The 24,341-nt window shown below is 42.1% G+C and overlaps 1 protein-coding gene across 3 annotated transcripts in view; it reads right to left on the bottom strand.

Annotated features, from left to right (window-relative positions):
• The window catches only part of REXO4 (REX4 homolog, 3'-5' exonuclease), a 247,492-nt gene that overhangs the window by 165,149 nt on the left and 58,002 nt on the right, over positions 1 to 24,341 (bottom strand). For all 3 annotated transcript variants that reach the window (XM_044058230.1, XM_044058229.1, XM_044058232.1), the window contains 2 exons: positions 21,906 to 22,137; positions 5,150 to 5,481 (listed from right to left, as the gene is read on the bottom strand). In XM_044058230.1, the coding sequence (XP_043914165.1) occupies positions 5,150 to 5,481; positions 21,906 to 22,109 (536 nt within the window). In that variant the 5' untranslated portion in view covers positions 22,110 to 22,137. The remainder of the gene's footprint in view (positions 1 to 5,149; positions 5,482 to 21,905; positions 22,138 to 24,341) is intronic.

The raw sequence follows: 24,341 nt of genomic DNA, 5'->3' as shown, positions 1-24,341 counted from the left end.
GACAAGGGTCTGATGCCACTCACCCCCTCGGAGGAGACCAGGGAAGCCCGACCACCGAATCCCTCCAAGGAAGGTCTCGAAGAGGAGATAAGAGTAGAGGCTGAGGGAGCAGAAGGGGGGGGGGGTATCTGTCCCCCAGCCATAGCAGAAACCATTCCCGAAGACTCCAGCTCCAAACTCTGAGGTAGAGTCGAAGGAGGAACTGCAAGGGGGTGTGGACTAATAGTCGTCTGTTGAGACGGACTATGTAGCATCTGGGCCAGTGCCTGTGATTTTAATAATCTACTGACCACCCTCTCTAAATCATGGTCAGAAAGCCTGGATGACCTGGATGATCGGCTCCGTTCCGAGAGGAGAGGAGAGGCCGGAGCCGAAAGTATCGGTTCCAAGGAAGGAACCATCGGAGCCGACGAAACCATGGATGCTGTCGGAGCCAACAACTTTTCGGCCCCGACAGAAGGTCTCGATGCATCGGCTCCGGCCGGAGCCGATACAGACATAAAAGTAATGGTGTCGGAGCCGGTCGGCGCCGTCACCGAAGCCTGAGCCACATGGTGGTCGGAGCCAGTCGGAGCCGACACCGATGTGACCAAACCAGTATCGGCACCGAGGTTTGTGCAAACTAGGATCGGCTCCAGCCGGAGCCGATCTCGACTCTGAAAGAGTCGGAACCGAGGCCGCAGGCTTAGAGACAGAAGCCTGGGCCTTGGAAGACTTTGAAGTCTTAGTCGGGGCCGACTTAGCCGGAGAGCCCTCCGGTTTAAGAAGGCCCCTCAAAATGAATTTGTTTCTCCTCTCCTGCAGGACTCTCTGGCTAAAAGAATGACATATTGCACAGGAGTCCTGCAGGTGGAGAGGTCCCAGGCAGTATAAGAAGTGTGACCGTCTGTCAGAGACATCTTCTGACAGCACGAGTCACACTTCTTAAAGCCTGAGACCCTTTCCTTGGACATAGTTGTAACAACACACACACACAACACAGTCCCAAGAAATAGTTATCCCAAAATAGTCAGATAACTGACTTCTAATACACACACACACACACCCTAACAAGGGGGGGGATGGGAGGGGAGAAGGCCTGACTAAAAATATAAAGGAGTGAGGGATTTTCTAGTCAGAAAGGGACTTAAATTAACTATAAACATTAAAAAATAAAGTTTTAAGTTGAAAAGGGGGCTAAAACAGTAATATCTAAATCACTTACCAAGAGCTGGCAAAAGGAGGACCTCATCAGCGAAGCGGCAAACGAGATCTGGGTACTTACCGCCTTGCATCATGGGATATGGGGCTGCCTCGAGCTGGTAAAAGTGACTCTCGAGCTTAGCAAGTGCCGAGTCGGAGCCGAGGATCGGCTCCGAACCCATCAAGCAAGAATGAAGGCGAGATTGACAACTTAACATCAAGCGTTTCAACAAAGTTTGTTGGCTGTCCGCTTGTATAAGGCAGTCGCCCAGATATGGGTATATTTGAATCCCCTGAAGTCTGCAGTGTGCAATTACTGATGCCAGGCATTTCGTGAATACTCCGGGTGCAGTAGACAAGCCAAAGGGCAATGCTGAGAATTGATAATGCTCTGAACCTGCAAGAAATCTGAGGTGTCTTCTGCAACTTTGTCTGATAGGGACATGCAGGTATGCCTCCTTGAGGTCTAGAGTTACCAGCCAAGACCCCTTGCCCAGCATGGGAAGGAGTTGCTGTAGAGTCAGCATTTTGAATTTTGGCACAATGAGATAAGTATTCAGTGCGGACAAGTCGAGAATAGGCCTCCATTGTTTTTCTTTTCTTGGAACAAGGAATAGTCTGGAATAAAATCCTTGGCCTTGTTCTGAAAGATGAACCTTTTCTATAGCTTTCATTTGCATTAAGCTGGAGATTTGTTTCAAAGCCTCTGCCTTTTGATTTGGTGGCAGGTCTGGCATGCCTTTTCTTTTTGGCAATGTGTGAAAACGGAACCTGTATCCTTTGTCTATTATTTGCAGTGTCCATTTGTCCCTTGTAATACTGTGCCAATTTTCTGAGAATAAAGAAAGCTTTCCGCCCAAAGGTGCTTCTAATTGAGCCCTGGTTGGCGGAGTCAAAGTAAAGTCATTGAGTCTGTCCTTGTGCAGCAGTTGTAGGTCCTGCACTACCTCTCTGGTTGGGAGGCTGCCACTGACGTCCTCTGTAGGAGCCTCTAGCTTGCCCTCTACCTCTGGCACACCTGTTCTTGCCTCTCTGAAATCTCTCTGTGTCTGGAAAGGACCAATTCTTGGCAGGCCAATTTCTGCTGAATCTTGGTGGTTGGACTTGGAGAAAATCTTTGACTGTTTGTACAGATTTTGCCTTTTCCTCAAATTTCTTTAAGACCTCCTGAGTAGTGGAGCCAAATAACTTTTGCTTTTCCAGTGGAGCATCCAGTAGCTTTGCTTTAACATGGTCTGGCAGAGATTGTTCCTTCAGCCAAGCATGCCTACGTATGACTGCACCTGTCATAGCTGACCTACATGAAGCTTCCAATGCATCATAACCGCACTGTAAGAAATGGTTGCTAACCTGCTGGGAGTTATGCACCAGATCCTGAAGTGATTTGTGATCCAGGGGTTCAGGAGAAGACAGTTTCTTATGCAATTGATCTAACAAATGCTCTTGGTACTGTATCATATGAAACTGACAATTTAATGCCCTCATGGAAAGAGTAGCAGAAGTATACACTTTTTTACCCCATCTCTCTAAAGCCCTGGACTCCCTTTCAGAGGGAAGTGGATTTTTAGAAGTGGCAGCTGCAACCCCTTTAGGGCCCTGGGAAATAGTTTCAGGATCAGCAGAGTGGGCCTTGTAAAGAAAATGATGCGAGTCCAGGACCCTGTAGTACATATCGGGTTTGACAGGGGCCGGAGGAAGAGTGTCAGGGGTTATGCTAGACTCAGAGTACACATCATCAATGACATTCAAAACAGGAGGAATAGCCAAAGGTCTATGCTGAGGTAAATGCAAAAAAGTCCTTAATCTCTTCCTGGAATCAGAGAATTCCTGGCCCTGCCATTTGAAATGCTCTCTCACAGTGTGAAGGGTCTCCCCGAAGGATAGTTCTTCAGGAGGGGAGACAGAGCGGATAGATTCCTCTGCATCAGAATCCTCGTAGGCCGAAAAAGCCTCCTCCTGGTAGTCAGAGAGGGCAGAGCCATCAGAGGCCTCATCTGAGGAGTGGGGATCAGAGGCCTCGACCCTGGACCTTTTGTCTAGAGGAGGTTGAGAGCCCCTGTCCGGATGGGGCTGAGAGCCCCTAATTAAGGAAATAAGGTCCTCTGCTAAACTTAGAATCTGTGAACCTGTAGAGGGTCCCTGAGGAATAACCCTGGGAGGCAAAGCTTTTGTGTGTTCAGCAGCTTTAGCCCTGGTGAAAGCCTTTATGGACATGGAAGCAGGAGGCCTGGCTGCACCGCATGCTGGTGTAGTTTTGTCTAGAGGAATGGTGTCTGAAGTTTCCAAGACACCGGTTTCTGAAGGAAATTCAATAAATGACTCAGTAGGGGCCTCCGGGGCAGAGGTCGTCGGTTGAGTGGTTTCGGTAGACGGAAGTACCAAAGACTCTGTTTCAGCAGACACAGAGACACTCGCGGTAGGCCTAGCTGTGGTTTCAGCCGAAACCGCGGTCCGCGTGTGTTGGTCCTTGTCCTTCCGTTTCTTGGCTAACGGAGGAGTCGGAGTCTCCGACGGCATGTTGTAGGAGAAACTAGCCCCAATAAATTCCTCTACAAACTCCGCCAGACGTCTGAGACTGCGTCGATTGAAGGAAGCACAGGCTGAACAGGCCGAGACGTCGTGGTCTGGGCCTAGGCAGGGGAGGCAGTAAGAGTGGAAATCCTTATGAGGTATTTGTTTCCCACAAGTTAAGCAATTATTAACTTTATCTGACATCGGCTGAGGCAAGAAAGTCCGGGGGACTTAGCTTTTGAAGTCTTCGGTTAGCTGAATTACAAGAGCTGGCCGACCGGCACTTGTGAACTGCTTCTGCTTCGGGCACCACGCGGCAAGAAAGACTGAGGAAGATGGCGTCGGCTGATGCTTTTATACCCCAGGCGCTCTGACGTCGGGGAAAGGGCGACATCAGCCGACGCCGGACCCAAACTTTGGAATCCGGCCGACCGAAGGGCTGCCTGAGGCAGGACAACCCATATGTGAGGACTGCAGATGCATCCTTGAAGGACATCTGCACATCATGAAAGAACAGAATTTTTTTTTTTTTTTTTTTTTTTTAACTGGGCAGACCTCGAGAGAGAGAATTCCAACAGTTGCCAACTGCAGAAGGCCTTGCTGCAAACTGACTGACAAGTCTTTCTTAAAAAGGATAGTCATTACCTGATCCAAAAATTCAATGCTGCCATGAGGTACTCATCGATAGTACAATGAGAACCTTCCACTCCGGTAACTAGTCAGTATATAGCCATGTTTTTTAAACTTCCAGAAAAAAACGACAGATAAATACTCAAGCCCCCCCAACTTGCCTCTTTCTGGCTTCTTGATTTCCTTTATTATAGCAAAAGTTTTACATGGAATTTGTGATATCATTAAACTTGCATCACAGGCATATGTTTTATCAATCCACTGCACTTCTACTCACAAACCTTCAGTTGCTTTGAACCAAAATGATCTACTCTTTTACATGTTTCCAAACCATAAACTAATATTGCAATCATGATATAGTACGTACATGAATGCAATCAATGCTGTAGTATGTCATATTTTTTATTGGCATTTAATATACTTAAGTCTAGCTCATTTGTACACTTCTATATATTGCACTATTTGCAACTTTTAATGCTGCTGCAAGTGCTTAATTATCTGGCTCATAGCCAAAAAGGGCTCGAGAACAAACAATCCAAATAACCCAATTAACAAAGGAACTAAATAAAAAAAAAAAAATAAAAAAAAAAAATAAAAATCTGTAAATTAGAGAAAACTGAGACTCTCTACAGTGTCACGGACCAAGTATGAACTATACATATACTTGACTCAAGACTTTTTGGTTCTGTGTTGCGGGTATTCTAAAATCCAATTCGTACACCAAAATAAAATGCATAAATTCAAGAATATGGCTTTCACACCTCAAGCAACATGATGCAGCAAGAAAAACTAATACATAAAAACTGTATGTCTAGCATATACTTACACATCTTTGGCCTGTTTTGGCTGTGCTTCAGTTTTTCTCCCTTTATGCTCTTTGAGTCCATCACTGCCTGAATGCCCAGTTGCACACTTCTTTCTTGTCCCGACACTCTTCTTTTCAATGTCATTTTTTTGCTTAATGGAAGCACTTATCTTGACAGACTCGTATGACTTGGTGGAAGATAAAGCAAGCCCATCAGTAGGTTTCTCTCCAGGCTTTACACTGGTGCGACTTGTATTGCCTTTTCCATGTGGAAATCTAGTTTTTAAGTCACTTTCTTTTGTCTTTGACTTGATGTTGGAAATGTCCATTTCTACTGGCTTCAGGGTTAACATCTAAATGGATGGAGAAGAGGATCAAAGAGTCAGAAATGAAACCAAGAGATATATATATTTTTTTTTTAACTATTCTTTCCCTCCCAACCCCAACAATCCGAGGCTGCCCACTCATCCCTGGATTCATCAACTGCTCCTTGCACCCTCCCAAACCCATGCATTATTAGGCCCCCTCCCCTGGATTCCTTGCGCACTCATCCCTGGAGCCCTCAACTGATTCTTGCTGGGTACTCCTGACATACTCTCTCATCAGGAAAGCCCACCCACCACCTCATCAGGAGGTAGACCTCAATGGTAACTCACTATAACTCATGACCAAGTCTGGATAGCATGGGCCATGATGGGGAGTAACAGTGGAGCCCAAGAACCACCATTCATGCATCAACTGGTCAACAGTGGCCAATGTAATAAGGTAATAGTTGTCTCCCACCTTGTGCTAATTTGAGATGGCCAGCAAGGCTCCTGTTTTCCACCAGAGGTCACTCGGGCATTGGGCTTCCCTATCCCTAACCCCAGGATAGAGGAGATGGCTGTTGGAGGTTTAATACTACCTATCCTGGTCATACCTACCAGCATCCAAAGTCCATTCCCAAAGTCAGATCACCTGTGGTGCAAACAGATGCCTTGCCTCTGTGCTACTAGGCTAGTTTAAACTAAAGTCATATTTTGCAATTCTTAAAGAACAGGTACACAGACAAGTGAGATCTAGTCACAGCCATTACAGGAACCAATCAATAAAAATGAGAACTCATTTAAACCTGTTCTTTTTCTACCATTGAATATCCCCTTAAAGTGTGAGCAATAGCAATTACGGGAGAAACTACACAAATGACAAGAAAACGCAAGTTTAACTTTGTTCTTCTACAGAGCTCTAAAAGGAACACCTGCCAAAAGAAACACTAGCTACAAACTGAACTGCTTAGTGTTATTGCTAAAACAGTTCCAAACAGCAAAGCATACCTAGATATAATCTCTTCCTTACAATTGCTCAAGTTTCAAGTGGTAAGAGTGTACCTAGCAGATTCTACTTGGAGGAGCTTAAACTTGTCAAGTACAGGTTCTCATACAGAATCATTGCTGGTGTTACTTCTGCTACCACTATGGAACTAATTTTTTCTTCTACAGATGTAGGACTGTAGAGTTATTACACATCGAGAGGTGTGGGAGTAATCCACCACATACATAGTTTTGCAATACATTCAGAAGAAGCCATGACTGGTTCTGTTTGCCAGTAGTAGCTTTGCCTAGATTTAAGTCAATGATTCACAATAGAGCAAGACAAAAATATCAAAATGATTGCTACTCATTACAGAGATGCTAAAAATAGCAAACAAAATGCATTTGAACATCTGTAAAGCTACAGAAACAGTAACAAGACAGTTTTTTTAAAACATACATTTTAGCCATGTACTGTAATACCACACATGCAACATATGACAAGCAATATCAGGGGACAACAGTAGTTGGGTGTATGTACTTCTGCAATAATCCTGCTATTCAAACACATACTGTCACAACCAAGTGCCAGACACAAATGCACTAGTGATATTTTTAGGGCACCACTGCAAAAATAATTGCACAGAAAGATTAAGACAATAGGCGCAAAAGACAGCAGCAGCAAGCCCTTCTATAAGATGGCCATCCATTCTGCAATACTTAGCAATTTCCAAGATTATACTTAAATGCATTCTCTGGAGATGGTCTGTAAGACTCCTCATCTCCAGCACAGAGTGCCCAGGCATCTAGTTTCACCATATCCTACCCCTATGAAAAAGGCAGCAGTAGCTACTGACTTGACAGCATAGTCTCCGACTACCCAACTGACATGTATTGCATTTTTGTAGTAAAACAGCACAAATTGGACATTTGACCACAGTTATCCAGTCAGTGCCTACCCAGATTCACCTTCAAGGAAATGGCAAACATATCTTTCTTGTCCTTTTTTAATGCAAAGACTGAACTGTCTGTGAATATCCATGGTACACAAAATTCTCTCTCCCTTAATTACTTGTTTGGCAAAGTCCTCTTTACGCAAGGCACTTGGAGCTGCAGATATCATTTTTTATGGCTATGCCTGAATTCTCAGACAATTAATAACAGTTATTAGTACCCAACTACATAAACTACAAAATGAACTGGCGCCTCACTTAAGTGTCATATTCATAGGTTAGTACTAGGCTAACTGCCCTTGTGAGCCATTTTAAGCCTAGCCAATTATCCCATGTGAGAATCAAACCTTGACCTTTGTGTTTGTAAGGTAACAACGTAAACATTATGCCATCCTCATAGCCTCACCTCAGGCTTTATGCCCAATGAGTGGCACACAGCTACAGTTCTCACTCCACCTTGGATCCCAGGAACTACCGTCCATCAGTCTGACGAGCCTGATCTGCAAGGGCACGGAACGCATTATCATGGAACTTAAAAACAAAGCCATTGGCAACCTTCAAACACTGGGCCCCACCAATTTTGGGTTTGTGAAGGGCCAATCTTGTCTCCTGAACCCGATTGACTTTTTCTAATCAGTCTCCAGAGTTGTGGACGAGGGTAAGGCCTATCTGGACCTCGCCAAGGCCTTCAACACCATCCCCCACTCTGGAATCATAGATAAACTTACTAAGCTGGGCATAACTCCCTATGTCACTCGATGGGTTCCCAACTGGCTCACTGACAGAACACAGACTGTAAAAGTAGCAGACTCCAAATCCAGCTCCAGACAAGTGGAGTACCTCAGGGTTCAATCCTGGGACCACTCTTGTTTGGTATCTGCTTCTCTGAAATCCAGGCCAACACTAAGGGACTCTGGCTAACAAAGTTCGCAGATGACTGCAAACTGGGAGCCATTACTGAATCCCCAAATTATGTGGATATTCTACAAAAGGGCCTTACAGAAACAGATGCCTGGTGCCAGAGCCATAGGCTCAAGCTTAATGTCAAGAAATGTACTGTTATCCCCTTTGGAAAAAAACATATACCCATGAATTACCATTTAGGTGGCAATACACTAAACATCGAAAGTGTGATGAGAGACTTAGGGACACAAGTGGACAGTGGTCTCACCTTCGATAACCATATCGCCACAAGCGCCAGAAAATCCTATGCGGCACACCTCATCACTAAGGGCTTTTCATCCAGAAAACGGAGGTCATTATCCCACTGTACTCATCCCTCATTAAACACATTATAGAGTATAACGTCCTGTTTGGTATATACCTCACAAGACATCTGCAACAGCTGGAAAGGACGCAGAAATACCTCACTAAAAGAATCACAGGCCTAAAGCAGATGCCATATGCTGACCATCTAAAAAATCTCCAGCTATACTCTGTGGCATATTGTCTACTCAGAGGTGATCTCTGCTTGAACATACAAGGCCATGTCAAACCCTGAGCTGTTGGACATGCTCCACTTAAAGAAATCCCAATCCCTCAGAGAAACACGCTCCAGGGATCTAAACCTGGTCATCACAATGAACAAAACAAGCTGGAGGGATATGTTCCTGACGCAGAGACTCCCCATACTCTGGAATAGACTGCCCATACATGTCAAGCAGAGTGCCTCCTTGGCCCTCTTCAAAAGTAACCTTGATGATTGGATGGGAGATGGGAAATTCACCCCGGGGATCATGTCAGTCGCCCTGCTAGACAGGCGGCCAGGGAAGCAAATACTGTGGGTAGAAATATCCAGGAAACTCTTATGGCTAGGCTTGTATAGGCCCTAGGGCCGATAACATAGTACCAACCTATGAACACGTTAATGTTCAACAATGCAGTGCACTTCTAAAGTAAGTGCTGCATACTCTTATGTGGCTGAAGTTACACCCCACTTTTCCATAAGGAATAATTTGTGAGTGCCATCTTTAGCACACCATACAAGAAAGCTCATGTCCAGAGTACTGTTTGTGACCTTTACTATAAAAGGTTCAAAACTAATAAACACTGTTGATGGAGGCAATTTTTTTTCTTAAGTTTAGAATCCTCCATAGAAGTACGGAGAACACAAATCTGCTTTCCAAGGAAGCACATTACCCACAACTCCTTACATGGAGTTAACAGATTACAGGAATTTTAGGGGCAGTTGCTGCAAAAACATGTTCAGCTTACAGAAGTCTTGCAACACACAAACCTGCTTCCCATGGTTGCCCATCATCCTCGACTCTTTATATGGAGTGACATACCGTGGGGTTCTGAGGGGTGGAAACCTTAACAGAAGCAGGTGCAAAAAGAATGTTCCGCATAGGTGCCTCAAACCAAAGTTTCAATCGTGGGTGGTCAAACAACCCAATCCACTTTCCTAACAATGGGAATGTCAGATGATGCATGGTTTTACGTCTGCACTCTAGTGGCATTGGAGGGTACCTTGGTCTGTTCGGAGCGTGGCAACCACAGGAGGAAGGCTTCATGTTTATTTTTTGTAATTAGCCAAGTGGCTATTTTGTATACAGGCAGAGAAACTACGTAGAAAATTGTTGCTTCAGTGAGATACTGCGCATCATGCAGTGCTCTGCATAGATACAAGTGCTAGAATCTCAATCTTCATATTAAAATAAATAAAATCACAAGTATGCAGTTGTGCGATGACTCATAGCGTCTCAACATCTAAGCCCATAACACAAAAATCGCAACCCAATACCTTGATCATAGAACTGGATGTCTCGCAGTGGAGTCTGACCCAGCTAGCATACAAATAATTTGTTACATATTCATTTAATTCCCCTAAGCCAGTCACCGGGAGATGCACAAGCCAGGGTATTTCTTCATACCGCTCCCAAGCCTGGATAAATAGGGAGGGTTATGTCAGGAAGGGCATCCGGTGTAAAATTTTTGCCAGATCAAATATGGAGGACAATACAGATTTCCATACCGGATAAATCGAGGCCTGGGTTAACAATGATGGCCTCCAGTACTGTTAGCCAACAGGGTGCTGGTGGAAACTGGGCTACTGTTAGCCGAAGGACAAGGGGAAAGCATGCCTGGAAGCAGGAGAGGAAGAAAGTCAGGCGTGTGGAAGTGAGGGTATGAACTTTAAATGTTGGCAGTATGACTGACAAAGGGAGAGAGCTAGCAGACATGATGGAAAGAAGGAAGGTTGACATATTGCGCATGCAGGAGACCAGATGGAAGGGGAGTGAGGCCAAGTGTATTGGAGGTAGATTCAAATTGTTCTACCGTGCTGTGGATGGAAGGAGAAATGGGGTAGGGGTTATCCTGAAGAAACAGTATGTAAAGAGTGTTTTGGAGGTGAAGAGCGTCGGACAGAGCGATGGGTGTGAAGAACATTGTTAGGGCATATGCTCCACAAGTTGGGTGTGTAGTGGATGAGAAAGAACAATTTTGGAGCTAGTTAGATGAAACTGTGGAGAGTGTAACCAGAGAGTGGTGACTCGAGCAGATTTCAGTGGGCATATTGTTGATGGGAATAGAGGTGATGGTGTTAAGTAGAGGAATGCAGAAGGTCAGATAGTAGTGGATTTTGCAAAAAGGATGGACATGGCTGTGGTGAATACATATTTTAAGAAGGAGGAGGAGCATAGGGTGACAAGAGTGGATGAAGATGCACCTAGGTGGATTACATCCTATGCAGGAGGGCCAGTCTAAAGGAGACTGGAGACTGCAACATGGTGACAGGGGAAAGCATAGTTAGGCAATATAGGATGGTGGTCCATAGGATGGCGTTGGTGATCAAGAAGAGGAGAGTGAAGGTAGTGCCAAGGATGCAATGGTGGAAGTTGGAAAAAACGATAACTGTAAAGTGGAGTTCAGAGAAGACTTAAGGCATGCACTGGGTGACAGTGAAGAGCTATCAAATAGCTGGGCAGCCACAGCAGATTTGGAGAGAGACCGCTAGAAAGGTGGTTGGTGTGACATTTGGAAAGAGGACAAGGAGACCTGGCGGTGAAATGAGGAAGAGGTTGGTGAAGAAGTAGTAGAAGTAGGATTGTCAGAGAGATGAAGAAAGTAGACAGGAGTATGACGAGATGAGGCATATAGTGAAGAGAGAGGTGGCGAAGGCTTAGGATAAGGCGTATGGGGAGTTGTATGAAAGATTGGACACCATGGAGGGAGAAAATAATCTGTACCAATTGGCTAGACAGATGGACCAAGCTGGGAAAGATGTGCAGCAAGTTAAGGTGATAACAGATGGAGAGAGTACTTTAAGGGGCTGATGAATAGAGAGAATGAGATAGAAGAGAGTGTGAACGAAGTGGGGATATTGAATCAGAAAGTGCAATGGATTAGCAAGGAGAAAGTAAGGACAGTTATGAAAAGGATGAAGAATGAAAGGCTGTTGGTCCAGATGACATACCTGTAGAAGGATGGAGGTGTTTAGGAGAGATGGCAGTGGGCTTTTTAAACCAGATTGTTTAATGGAATCTTGGAAAGTGAGAAGATGCCTGAGGAGTGGAGAAGTGTATTGGTACTGATTTTAAGAATAAGGATGATGTGCAGAGCTGTAGTAACTAGAGGGATAAAACTGATCTGGCCACAGCATGAAGTTATGGGAAAGTAGTAGAACCTAGGTTAAGAAGGGAGATATTGATTAGTGAGCAATAGTATGGTTTCATACCATGAAAGAGCACTACAGATGCAATGTTTGCTCTGAGCGTGTTGATGAAGAAGTATAGAGAATATCAGAAAGAGTTGCAATGTGTCTTGGTGGACATATAGAAAGTATATGACACAGTATTTTACAAGGAAGTCAGGACTGGCAGAGAAGTATGCAAGAGTGGTAAAAGATATGTACAAGGGCATTGCGATAGTGGTGAGGTCTGTGGTAGGAGCGAAAGACGCGTTCAAGAAGAAGATGGGATTACATCAAGAATCAGCTCTGAGCTCTTTCTTATTTGCAATGTAGATGGACAGGTTGACAGACTAGATCAGACACGAGTCCCTATAGACTATGACGTTTGTGGCCGACACTGTGGTTTGTAGCGAGAGAGTAAGGAACAGTAAAGGAGACCCTGGTGAGGTGGAGATGTGCTCTAGAGAGGGGAGAAATGAAGGTCAGCATGACTAAGTTAGAGTGTGTGTGTGTGTGTATATATATATATATATATATATATATATATATATATATATATGAATGAGAGGGAGGACAGAGGAATGGTGAGTATGCAGGGAGTAGAGTTGGCAAAGGTGGATGAGTTTAAATATATGGTATCAACAGTACAGAGTAAGGATGAGTGTGGAAGAGAAGTGAAGAACAGAGTGCAGGCAGGGTGGAGTGGGTGAAGAAGAGTGTCAGGAGTGATTTGACAGATGGGTACCAGTATGAATGAAAGGGAAGGTCTGCAAGATGGTAGTGAGACCGGCTATGTTACATGGGTTGGAGACTGTAGCACTGATGAAATGACAGGAGTCAGAGCTGGAGGTGGCAGAGTTAAAGATGTTAAGATTTACATTGGGTGTGACGAGGATGGACAACATTACAAATTAGTATTTTAGGGGTCAGCTCAGATTGGACAGTGTGACAGAAAGCCAGAGATGCGAGACTGCGCTGGCTTGGACATGTGCTGAGAAGGGCTGCTAGGTATATTGGAAGAAGGATGGACATGCCAGGTAGGAGGAAAAGAAGAAGGTCTAAGATAAAGTTTATGCATATGGTGGAGAGGACATGCAGGTGGTTGGTGCAACAGATTAAGATGCAGAGGATAGGAAGAAATGGAAACAGATGGTCAGCTGTGGTGACCCCTAATGGGAGCAGCCAGAAGAAAAAAAAAAAAAAAAGTTTGTCACTAATCACAGCCTTATACTCTTGGTACCACACCCACTGAAGCCCACTAAAAAAAAATTCTCAGATCCATGGATCCCGACTTTCCTCCCATCTCTATAGCCAGCCTGGTAGACTTCGGCATCCTGAGATGACAAGAGAAATTCTCTCATGTTCTCTGACAATCGTATAATTCTTAAAAAAATGTGACACAATATGAGGGAGAGAGACGAGTATAAGCTCTCGGGAGGCAGTGTTCTCGTATAACCTATCTGGTACTTGTAGTGGTTTTATAACAAACAAAAACACCACACAAACTGCTATACACACACACAAGACAAAGGCAAGAACCCACATAGGCTGAGGCCCTTAAAACTCCTAAGCACAGAAATAACTATCCCAAGTTGCCTGCTAAATTGCATGAAACAAAATATCAGGCCAACTAGAATCCCTAATCAGCCAAGGATGCTAAACAGGCTTTTTGCCGAATAAATGAAGGACTGCAACGGTTATCCCTTGACACAAAGGCAGACTTTCTAGACGCCCGAAAAGTCTGACCAATAAGCCTAGTCTCATACATATACAAGGCCACGGAAATAATAATGGCATAGGAAACCTTCAGTTACTGGATATAGTCTAGTTTATTTCTGTAAAGGTCAGCCCACGCCGCCTCAACCTGGTGGACTTCTTTAAGAACATCACCAAGTAACAGTACATATATTACAATGCAAAAAACTGCAAACTGAGTGCAATCATAGAATTCCCCAGTGACTCAAATACTCTCCAAGAAGGCCTGACAGACAAAAAAATGCAATGCCAAGAAATGTACAATAGTTTCCTTTTTGAAGGTGGTTACCTCTAGAAACTACTACATTGACAATATACCCACACCAAGAGTAGATTCAGTGGCCAGGGTTCTGGAACACATGTAGACAGCAACCTGGCCTTCGACAATCATGGGTCTATAGTGGTAAGGGTAAGGAAATCATTCTATGTTCTATGCTGCCAAGATATAAGCAAGAATATGGCATCTAGGTCCAAGGAAGTCACTGTTCTGCTGCACCTGGATCTCAGTCTTACCACAAAGTACAATGCTCTCCTCGGTATTTATCAATCAGGTATATGCAACTGTCCACACAAATTCCTCTCCAATACAATGCTTAAACATGTCCTACATGACTGCCTCAAAGCCTTGTCCCTGTACTCAGGATCCTACAGGCTGCTAAGAAGTGATCCTGGATTACAAAGCATCCTTTAATGCTGTTCTGATGGATCTGCTGCACATCCACAAAACAAACTTTAGCACTCCCTGATACAGGGACCTAAACCTCATCTGCAACATAAAAAGGACATGCCGGAGGAACAGTTGTATGGGTCAGAGACCATCTTTTCTCTGGAAAAAGGCTACTCATCCACGTCAGAGATCTCTTCTCTAACCCTATTTATACATAACATGAACTAGTGGATGCAGAATCTGAAATTTATCCCTGGTCAGGTACCTCTATCTTTAATAGGTGGAAGAAGCCTATAAATGCTTGACCACCCATGCCCAAGTCTACATACACCCCATAAAATAACCCTAGAGTATCAACCTGACAGATCCATTTGGGAAGCAAGGCTAAGCTTTAAAAAGTTCTCCCAGGGTCATTAGCCTAGTAACCACCTATGAACAACAGATTTTAAAGGCAAAGGGGAGCCACCGACTCCTGTACATTCCAGGGTCCGGAGGTTAATTGTTTACAATGCAAATCAGATGGCACTTGCATGGCCACATCTCCCCAGAGACAGGCAAGGAACTAAAAGCCAGATGAGGGAGCTACCTGAAGTTCTACTATGGCAGTAGTGGGTTTTCCTGAAACTGTATCTGCTCCACATTACCAAAGAGACCTGCACCCTTGCAATGGGGGGTTAAAAAGATCTACTACTAAGAAGGATACATCGGACTGCAGTTGTTAAAAAGGAGGGTACCTGCTCGAGCATCTCACCCCAGTTAGTGCCAAGGGAAGGACACTTTTCAGCTGTCACTGGACAAGGATCATCTGGATTAAGAAAAGCAGAAAGTAGACAAACAAGTGGCAGTTTCTGATATGTTGGCACATGCCCTGATATGACTGATGATGCAGTACTCAATGACAGGCATTCTTATTTTACACTTGTTTATAAGGGTATAAACTGACCGTTGGCAGGAAGTGCCTAGGTGAAATAATTCACAAAGAAGGAAAAAACTAAGATGCAATAAGCTGTACAAAACAAAAAGTAACTATATAACAGCATGTACAGTAGCAATTAAATGTAACAATTGATCTGAAACACAAGCATGAGAAATGTGCATTAACACTGTGGTGGAAATGCTTTGGGGAGGGTAGGGATGGAGAAGTTAAAAGGTGTTAATAGCAAAGACAAAGCACTAGGCTAGAAGTTGAGAGGCAGTTATTTCACATGTTTTGCTGTGCAGCAAGAGCAGTCTGATTTGGTGTGGAGGAATTTTTTTTTTAATTTCAGCTTGGAAGGTGGGGAAGGGGGAATGTAGTTGTTTAGTGGGAGATTTCCACATTTTCGGAGTAAAGATTGATAAAGAGTGGTTGGTTGATGCACTGCAGCCTGGTCTATGGGGGCTGAATAGGGTGGGCTGCTTGGGAGAAGCATAGGCAGTTTTAGCATGCATATTAAAGTTTAGCAGCTAGTGGCATGAACGAGTTAGGCTGGGAAAGACTGAAGATGAGAAAGCCTAGCAGTATGTTTACTCTGTGTTGCACTGGGAGCCATTTGGCTTTTTGGAGGCCAAGGCAGTGGGGCATATTACAGGGCGAGTTAGTGATGAAGCGACAAACTTAGTTTTCAATAGTCTGTAGTGTGAAGGAGGAGTTTTTCTTATTGACTATGGCTATTGCATGTAGTTCATATTAGAGTTGGGTCTGAAACACTCCCTAGCCTATACCTGCCCTGGTCTAAATATGAGCCATAGATATCAAAAGATACTGGATCTCCTGTGAAAGGAGAACGGGAGAAGATCACAAAGAGAACTAGGACAGATAAAACTCTCAAATCCCACCTTATAACTTGAAGGCAGCCAAGGAGGCTTCTGATTTTGAAGGGTACAGGAAGTCTATAAATGGGACAAGGGGCTACTGTGCACAGAACGGACTCCTGGATGACAACTAGAGGGAAAGCTAATACAGTAGTTGATAGGCTCTTGGGCCTACCATCAGTTACTTCTGGCTATAGCCCACTATACTCATTTTTCATGCCATCTTGGCATAAAGCATACAAACAGGAAACGTATGACAAACGTTTTATTGGACAGGAAGTGCAAAAAGATGTAACAGAATAATCTAAGACTTCTACACAGTGCAGAAAGGTTAGCAAAGCAGTAAACAAACCAGAAGCTCTTTTAGTGTCCTTGCTTATTACTAAAAAAACACTTCAGAAGGTTTCCATGGATATTCGAAGTATCAAAAGCATAACACTCAAAAGTAAATATCTCTGGCAGCAAGTTAACATAATAGGTTTCTTAAAGCAGTGGCTTTGTCCTCTACTGGAGACAGAAAATGTAGCAAATGCTCTATTGAACATTTTCAACAAGTTAGCTTCCCTGGGAAATCATGGCAGAATAAGGAGATGACCTCTCTGTGCCAGCATGATGACATATGACCTACGGTTTAAAACAGACATCTACCATCCATAAACAAATGGTCTGTTGGACAGGTTTAACTCTGCACCTAAACCATGCTAATAGGGAAGATTTTAGGAAAGAGCTCTAACATAAGGCATTCTCTGAATTATTCTGCAATGTATCAGGGTAAGAAAGATGAGGATTGTTAAAGCCTATATTTATAGGAATAAGCAAAGCAAATATACCATTTTCACAAGTGTTTTAGGTTTTTCTTAATCCGTAATTGCAAAGTCTCTTAAAGTCACTATCAGTAAAACTGCCCAAATACCACAGTTTCAGGCTTTAACATGTTTGGTAAACATTTATTTTTCTTACCTATGCCTAAATGGAGCTACAGAACTAAGCAAAGAGAAGTGCTTGTAAAGAATTGACAAAGTTTGGCAACCTGTAACAAATGAAGTGAGGATTTGATGACACCACCACTATATAGTATGTAGTTATCTCACGTTTTCCCATTGGACTACCTGGTACTCCAAACCTAATACATATCTACGAACCTGCACCACTCATTTTCCCAGTTATAACCTAATACTGTGACTGACAAGCTGTATCAGATAGTAACAGACTTCAATTTTTTTGTAGGCAACTATTTTATTCTGTGCACATCAACTTTAATCTGCAACTGTTTCATCACTTTCTGGTTTATTTTGTTTATTTGACTTTTCTTCTTACATCCAATTCTGGTTGCAGGAAAAAATCTACTGATATTAAAAATAAAAAAAAAGTGTCTCAAAGCTGTTATTTGTTTATAGTAATTAAAAATGACCCTTAAGATGAAATTTAAAACTGTTATTTCTACTGGGATCAATTTAAATAAATTGGTATGTTTCTCCCTTTGAAAATAAGTCCATGCTTTTTATCTGATAGCCAAATCCCACAATACACAACAATAAAGGCAACTTATGCATATAAAAGGGGTCCCACACAACAGATATATCTTCATTCAGACAGTAGATGCCTTTATTAGGTGAGCCAGATATCAGCACGACATACACATCACAGATAACAATAGCCACTTGTTTTAAAAGGGAAAGCTTTCAAGAGTGTTCAAAATTATAGGCAACTTACGAAGTTCCTAGCAGCAGGAGGATATTTAATTACGTTGGTTCTTGAACTTTTTGATGCCCGAGACATTTTCACAAATATATATATATATATATATATATATATATATATATATATATATATATATATATATATATATATATATATATATATATATATATATATATATATATATATATATATATATATATATATATATATATATATATATATATATATATATATATATACATATATATATACATATACATATATATATATATATATATATATATATATCTATATATATATATATATATATATATATATATATATATATATATATATATATATATATATATATATATATATATATATATATATATATATATATATATATATATATATATATATATATATATATATCTATATAGAGAGAGAGATATATATATATATATATACATATATATATATATACACATATATATATATACATATATATATATATATATATATATATATATATATACACACACACACACACACACACACACACACACACACACACACACACACACACACACACACACACACACACACAGAGGACTATTGCATGAAATCACGTTTCCACAAAACAAACGACCAAACGCACTTTAGCAAAAGTGCTTTTCACCAAAGCACTTTGACTTCTTTTGGCTTTTCCCAGTTAGGTGACCCCAGCAGATCACCTGTCTGCTTCATGATTGGCAGTGGAGTTCTATGGTGTCGAGTTGCCAGCCTGGCACCCAACCTTCCTCAGAAGACACGCATACACACACACATACCTAGGGCCAATTTAGAGTATCCAATCCACCTACAGCATATCTTTGGGACGTGGGAGGAAACCGGAGCACCCGGAGGAAATCCACACGACCACAGGGAGAACATGCAGACTCCGCACAGAAGACACCCCATCCGAGGATCAAACCGGAGAACCTCTTGCTGTGAGGAGGCAACGCTAACTGATGCGCCACCGTGGCCGCCCATCGAAAAATCACTTTCACTAAAGTGTGTAAAAACAATCAAAAAACAACAAAATTAAGAAAACTTTTATATTCTCACTCTGAGATCACACTACAGTGGGAAAAGAGGAAATATTCCCTTATCCCCACTGTGCTACAATCTCAGCAACAGCCATTTCCCCATTTTTATCTTTTTTTTTTTTTTTTTGATGAAAAGCGTTTTCGCGAAATTATGCTCGGCTGTTTCACTTTCGGTGAAATGGTTGTTCAATCATTGGTGACACTGTGGCCACTCCTGAAAGTGTGGCTGCTTTGTCACCATTACCATTTGTATTAATATTAATTTTACTCAGTATAATTGGGTACCCTTTTAACAGCCTTAGAGTAGCTGGCTTGGAAGTATCTGGTGGCAGTAACTACCTTATAAGTCTGGGAAGAAGGGGGCACAGCTAGTAAACCTGTGCGTGTCTGTGCATGTGAAATCTCAAAAAATGCGTTTATTAGCTGCTTGGGGCAGGGACACAAAGCAATGGTTTCACAGAGAGGGTGCTGGAGGACTTGGCTTGTACACTCAGCTGACGACTTAACTACAGCTGTGTCAGTGGGGAGCTTTACTGGGGACCTGGGGAGAGACAGAGAAAAACAGAGATCCCGGGCTCAATGTGTTCCCTGTGTGCTCTTAAGGGAAACTGTGCTTAATGCAGAGAGCTGCATCTGGAAATACTGGGTTTATCCATTTTTGTTCCAAGTGAACGTCCCTCTCCAGTGTCAGTGAGAAGGATTCAGGATCCTTGATTACTGGCCCAGAATGGGGACATCACAAAGGCTATTTTACTTCTTGTAAGCCTTTTCAATTCTTGCAGCCAGGCCTTCTAACAGAGATAAACCATATAGCTGAGCAGATTGTTTGGATAAGAGTTAAAAGCTACGTCTCATGTCAATTACTGCATCACGTAACCAGCAGCACACATTTCACATCTGAAGTACATCAAGGAAATACTTTATTAGCAAAATCATTAGGAGAGTTGAGGTGAATACAAGCTACAGCTGGGGAATTATCATAATGGTTTTTACTTCTGCAATGCTATTACATGGGTGTAACTGTTCAGAAGACCAGGAGCTGCTCAAAGAGTAGCTGTGACAAAGTTGATCATGTAAGCATAAGCCATCCCTCCTGGCACTCAAAAGAATGCTCACACAAAGACAGACGAAAGTACGGTTATTCCCTACATATGGGAAAATAATAAGTAGATGTTTATTCTTCCAGTGGACATTCTCCCACAAGCATATCCTTACCTCAGACTTCAATCTGACACACCTAAAAGCAGCAGCTCTCTTCACCATTACATGGTTCTTTTTTGGCAGGAAAAAAATGCCCAAAGTGCAACCTGGTTAAGGGTGCACAGCCCCAAAACCTCTGTCTGTGGAGCTCATGAAAACCTTAACCTTTACTTATCCTTTATGTACTACTCAGGCAGTACTGGCAAGACCTCTTGGACATCAAAAATGTAAAAGTAAAGGCATTACACAGTAGACCCAGCATGCAACACATATACTCAAAGTGGATATAAATGGGTAGGAACCTTTACCGCTGAGGAAATCTCACAGAACATCTACTGTTACGAGTTGTCCAATAACGGTGCTACTACGTTCATCATAGGAGTTACCACTGCAATTTTATTCCTTACACATGTGAAGGATATTGAGGCAGTACAAAAGAATTCTCCTGGGAGGAAGCAAATTTTGCCTTGCAGAAGGAGTTGTAAAATTAGCCCTCTTCCTTCTAGGGAAGGAATATAAAATTTGCAATGTCTACAGAATGTAGAAACATCAAGCTGCTGCTTTACAAATGCTTTGCAGTTGTGCTAGTTGCTGCCTTAGTGAAGCGTACCCAGAATGCGACCCCCAGATGTTCGTTGCTCAAGTTATAACAAAATTCGATACGATTTGCCAACTACTTGGAAAGGATTTGCTTGGAGATGCATCTAGTCATGTGGTATGGTAATTAGGAGAAAAAGAACTGGTACAATTGCCTGAAGGATTTGATTCTGGTAAAGAACACTCCACTGTCTGTGAACATTCAAAATCCCTAACATCCTTTCACTGTATTTTGAGATTATGGAAAAGGGGATGCATCTGGTTGAATATCAGCTCAAACACCACACCGGACATAAATTAGCAGTCAAGTCATAAGACTTACTCTACCCTTGTGAAAGATCACATAGGACTTCTCATATAAGGGCTTGAAACTGGCACTTTGCTAGATAACAGTATTACTACCAGCAACAAATTCTTGCAGGCCAGAAACTGGATTGCACTGATGCAATGAGCTCAAAGGCCACCAAGGTCAATTCTTCAATAGCAAAGCTGAAAGGTGAGAAGGCAATGACTTCTTGAAGACTTTGGATGCAATACCCTCTTCAAACACTGAGCGAGCAGACAACAGGATTCAAAGGAAAGTATGCCCTCATGGTCAAAAGCTGCACCTTTACACAAAGTCCTCCTGCCAGTAGCTCTGCCCAATACAGCTGGAACTGTGGCTCTGTGAACTTCTTTGGAGTGATGGCTTTAGATGAGCACAATGAAAATATTTTCCACTCAAAGTACAGTATTCTAGTTCTCGGTGTTCTAGCTTCTTGCAGAATATCAATGACCACTCCTGAAAACCTGACCCTACAAGATGCATCTAAGTGCCATGTAGTGACAAAAAATTATGCTTCAAAACAAATCATGGCAGTTTCCTTGTGTGACCGCTACATTTCATTTTTTTTAAATAGAGAAATCCGTGATCCAAAACAGATTTATAGCACGTCAGTTAACTACAACCCTTACTACATTCACCTTTTTAAGCATCTTAACTTCAACCTGCAACTTACATCCAATACAAGAGAGAATAGCATGCTTTGCCCTAGGAGATAACAGTTTACAAATAACAGTGTGGATGTTACACATTAAAAGACTGCATAATCTCTCCAATGCTTACTTTAACCACTCACCTCTTGCAAACATTTCCAGTTAGATGAAAACTCATCAGGAGATTTTGGTGGTAATCCAATCTGTTTTATGCATTCATTTTTTTTCTTTACACCTTTAACCTTACGTTTCCAAAACTTTTTCTTCCCCAGTTGCTTCTTCTCAGTAAGAGATTTATCATGCTTGCTCTCCAAAGCACCGATGTCCTTGCGTTTTGATTTTCCCATTATGTTTTGTACAAAAACTGGTCAAGTCCTGAAAAAAAATACAAAACATCATAGCAGAACTGTACTGGCTTCTTTTACACACACACACACACACACACACACACACACACACACACACACACACACACACACACACAACTACCAGGTACAAAAAGTTAAACAGCCAGGACATGCTTCACGTTCTTCACAGCCCAATACAAACCCTTAATGTTACAGTCAAGGCAACTCACTGCCTTTTGTCCCCTCCATCTATAAAAGAGACTAGTCCCCTCATACTTTCCTAAATAATATACTTAAATTTTGTGATCAATTAACCTCACATTAAGTTACACAAGAGTGGGCCGATCTCTTGGTTCTAACTCAATGGACTTAAGATTTACTAGGCCACGATGGGGCAATGAGTTGAGTACTTGTCAGGAAACACAAAAATTATTGGTAACTAAAGTCTTCGATTTCAAAGAAGAAACCATACGGTGTCCAGGTTTGATACTAAAAGGTAAACACAGTAAAATGCAAAAGAGCAACAGTTAATAACTCAAATAGAACAAAAGGGCAGTGATGTCATCTGCAGTGCATACCATAACAAACAGCAAATACATACAAAACAGATGCTAGTACCAAATCATCCATGGAGCTGACTGGCAAACAATTTGTTCCGCTTTAAAGAAGCCTTGCACAGATTTTGTTTGCGTCTTTCAGCTTTTCCCGGTTAGGGGTCGCCACAGCAGAACTCCGGTCCGCTAATGATTGGCAGTTGATTTTTACGTACCGGCTTGCCAGGCCTGACACACAACCTTAAAAGAAGGTACGCCCATTCACGCACGTCTCCACACAGAAGACGCTCTAGCCGAGAAGCGAACTGGACAGCGTCTTACTGTGAGGCGACAACGCTACCGCAGCACCACCACTGTGATTATTATTCCACATTCCCTATAATACTGGTTATCAAATTTAACAGCACAGTAAGGGCATTTGTGATTAGTGCATTACAGTTTGCATTCTTGAGACAGGGGATACCAGAAAATGTCATATTGGGCAATGGTTTTCAATAGAAAAGTCAGGAATTCAGAAGATTTGGTCATAATGAGAAATTCAATCATATTGTGCCCTTTCCCAAAACATGTACACCAGCAAACAAGTAGAGAGGAGTATTCAAACAGGGAAGACCTTCAGGAGAAATAGCAACAAAAATTATGAAGATTTTTATTCTGCAGTTTAAAACAAGAATAGTCCACTGCATGGACTGAATCTCTCGCCCATTTAGCTGTTTATTGCTTATTTTATTTATTAACCAAGTAGTCATGACCCGAGTCAGTCAGAAAAACACGCACTGCACATTACACTGTAGATAAAAGTTAATCTTGACATGAAAAACAGTAACATAAGAATTCAAAACAAGTTACATCAAAAAGGCAGTATTGTTAATCATCCAATAAAGATCAAGGACAAGAAACTAATTAGTGAGAATAAGGCAGAAGAGCGGCTTGCATAAAAAAAAAAAAAATCAAGAGTAAAGAAAGTGAGAGGAAATGAGTGGTCAGAAACAAGAGTATGAAAGAAACTGCAGACAACTACCAGATTTACAAGATGGAGTCTCAAGATGAATACAGATGTTATTGGACAGTACATATATCCTGGAGCTAAAGTATTTGGTAAAGCAACTGAAACAAGGTCCTGTATTGCTAGGGGGACAAAAAGCTGTACAGAAGTAACTGACGACATTTATTCAAGACGGGTACACTTGAGCTGAAGTTCCATAATGATGAGCAACCAGAAGTGTCGCAACTAGCTGCGCCACAAGAAAACAGAGAATGTAAGAATGGTGTCAGTCAAGAGTTACATACAGCGTTAGAAAAATATGTATTTATGTATATGTTTAGTGCTTATTAGAAACTAAAAGGGTTAACACATTTCATTCTATTCTATGTACAGCTTAGTTTTGTATGAAACTACAAGATGCTTTTCAAACTGCAATATGCTTTCTGAAACTGCAAGATGATCTCTGACCTAGTATTTGCTAGCACAGCAAAATTCATGTTTATGCCTTTTGGAAATTTACTGAAGCAGGTGATTATCTGCTAGGTAGGGAAAATAATGACTAGAACAATACTGTTTTCTATAATGTTATTGAACTTGAACAATCAGCACTGTTCAAGTTATGAGAACATGCACAGCTGCAGAAAGGATAGATACAGTTGAACAAAGACTGCTTGAAGAAATGAACTATAATCT

Source organism: Protopterus annectens, chromosome 16.part0 (genome assembly GCF_019279795.1).
Source record: "Protopterus annectens isolate FY-2018-M chromosome 16.part0, PAN1.0, whole genome shotgun sequence".
NCBI lineage: Eukaryota > Metazoa > Chordata > Ceratodontiformes > Protopteridae > Protopterus > Protopterus annectens.
This window is presented reverse-complemented; position numbering and strand designations above follow the sequence as displayed.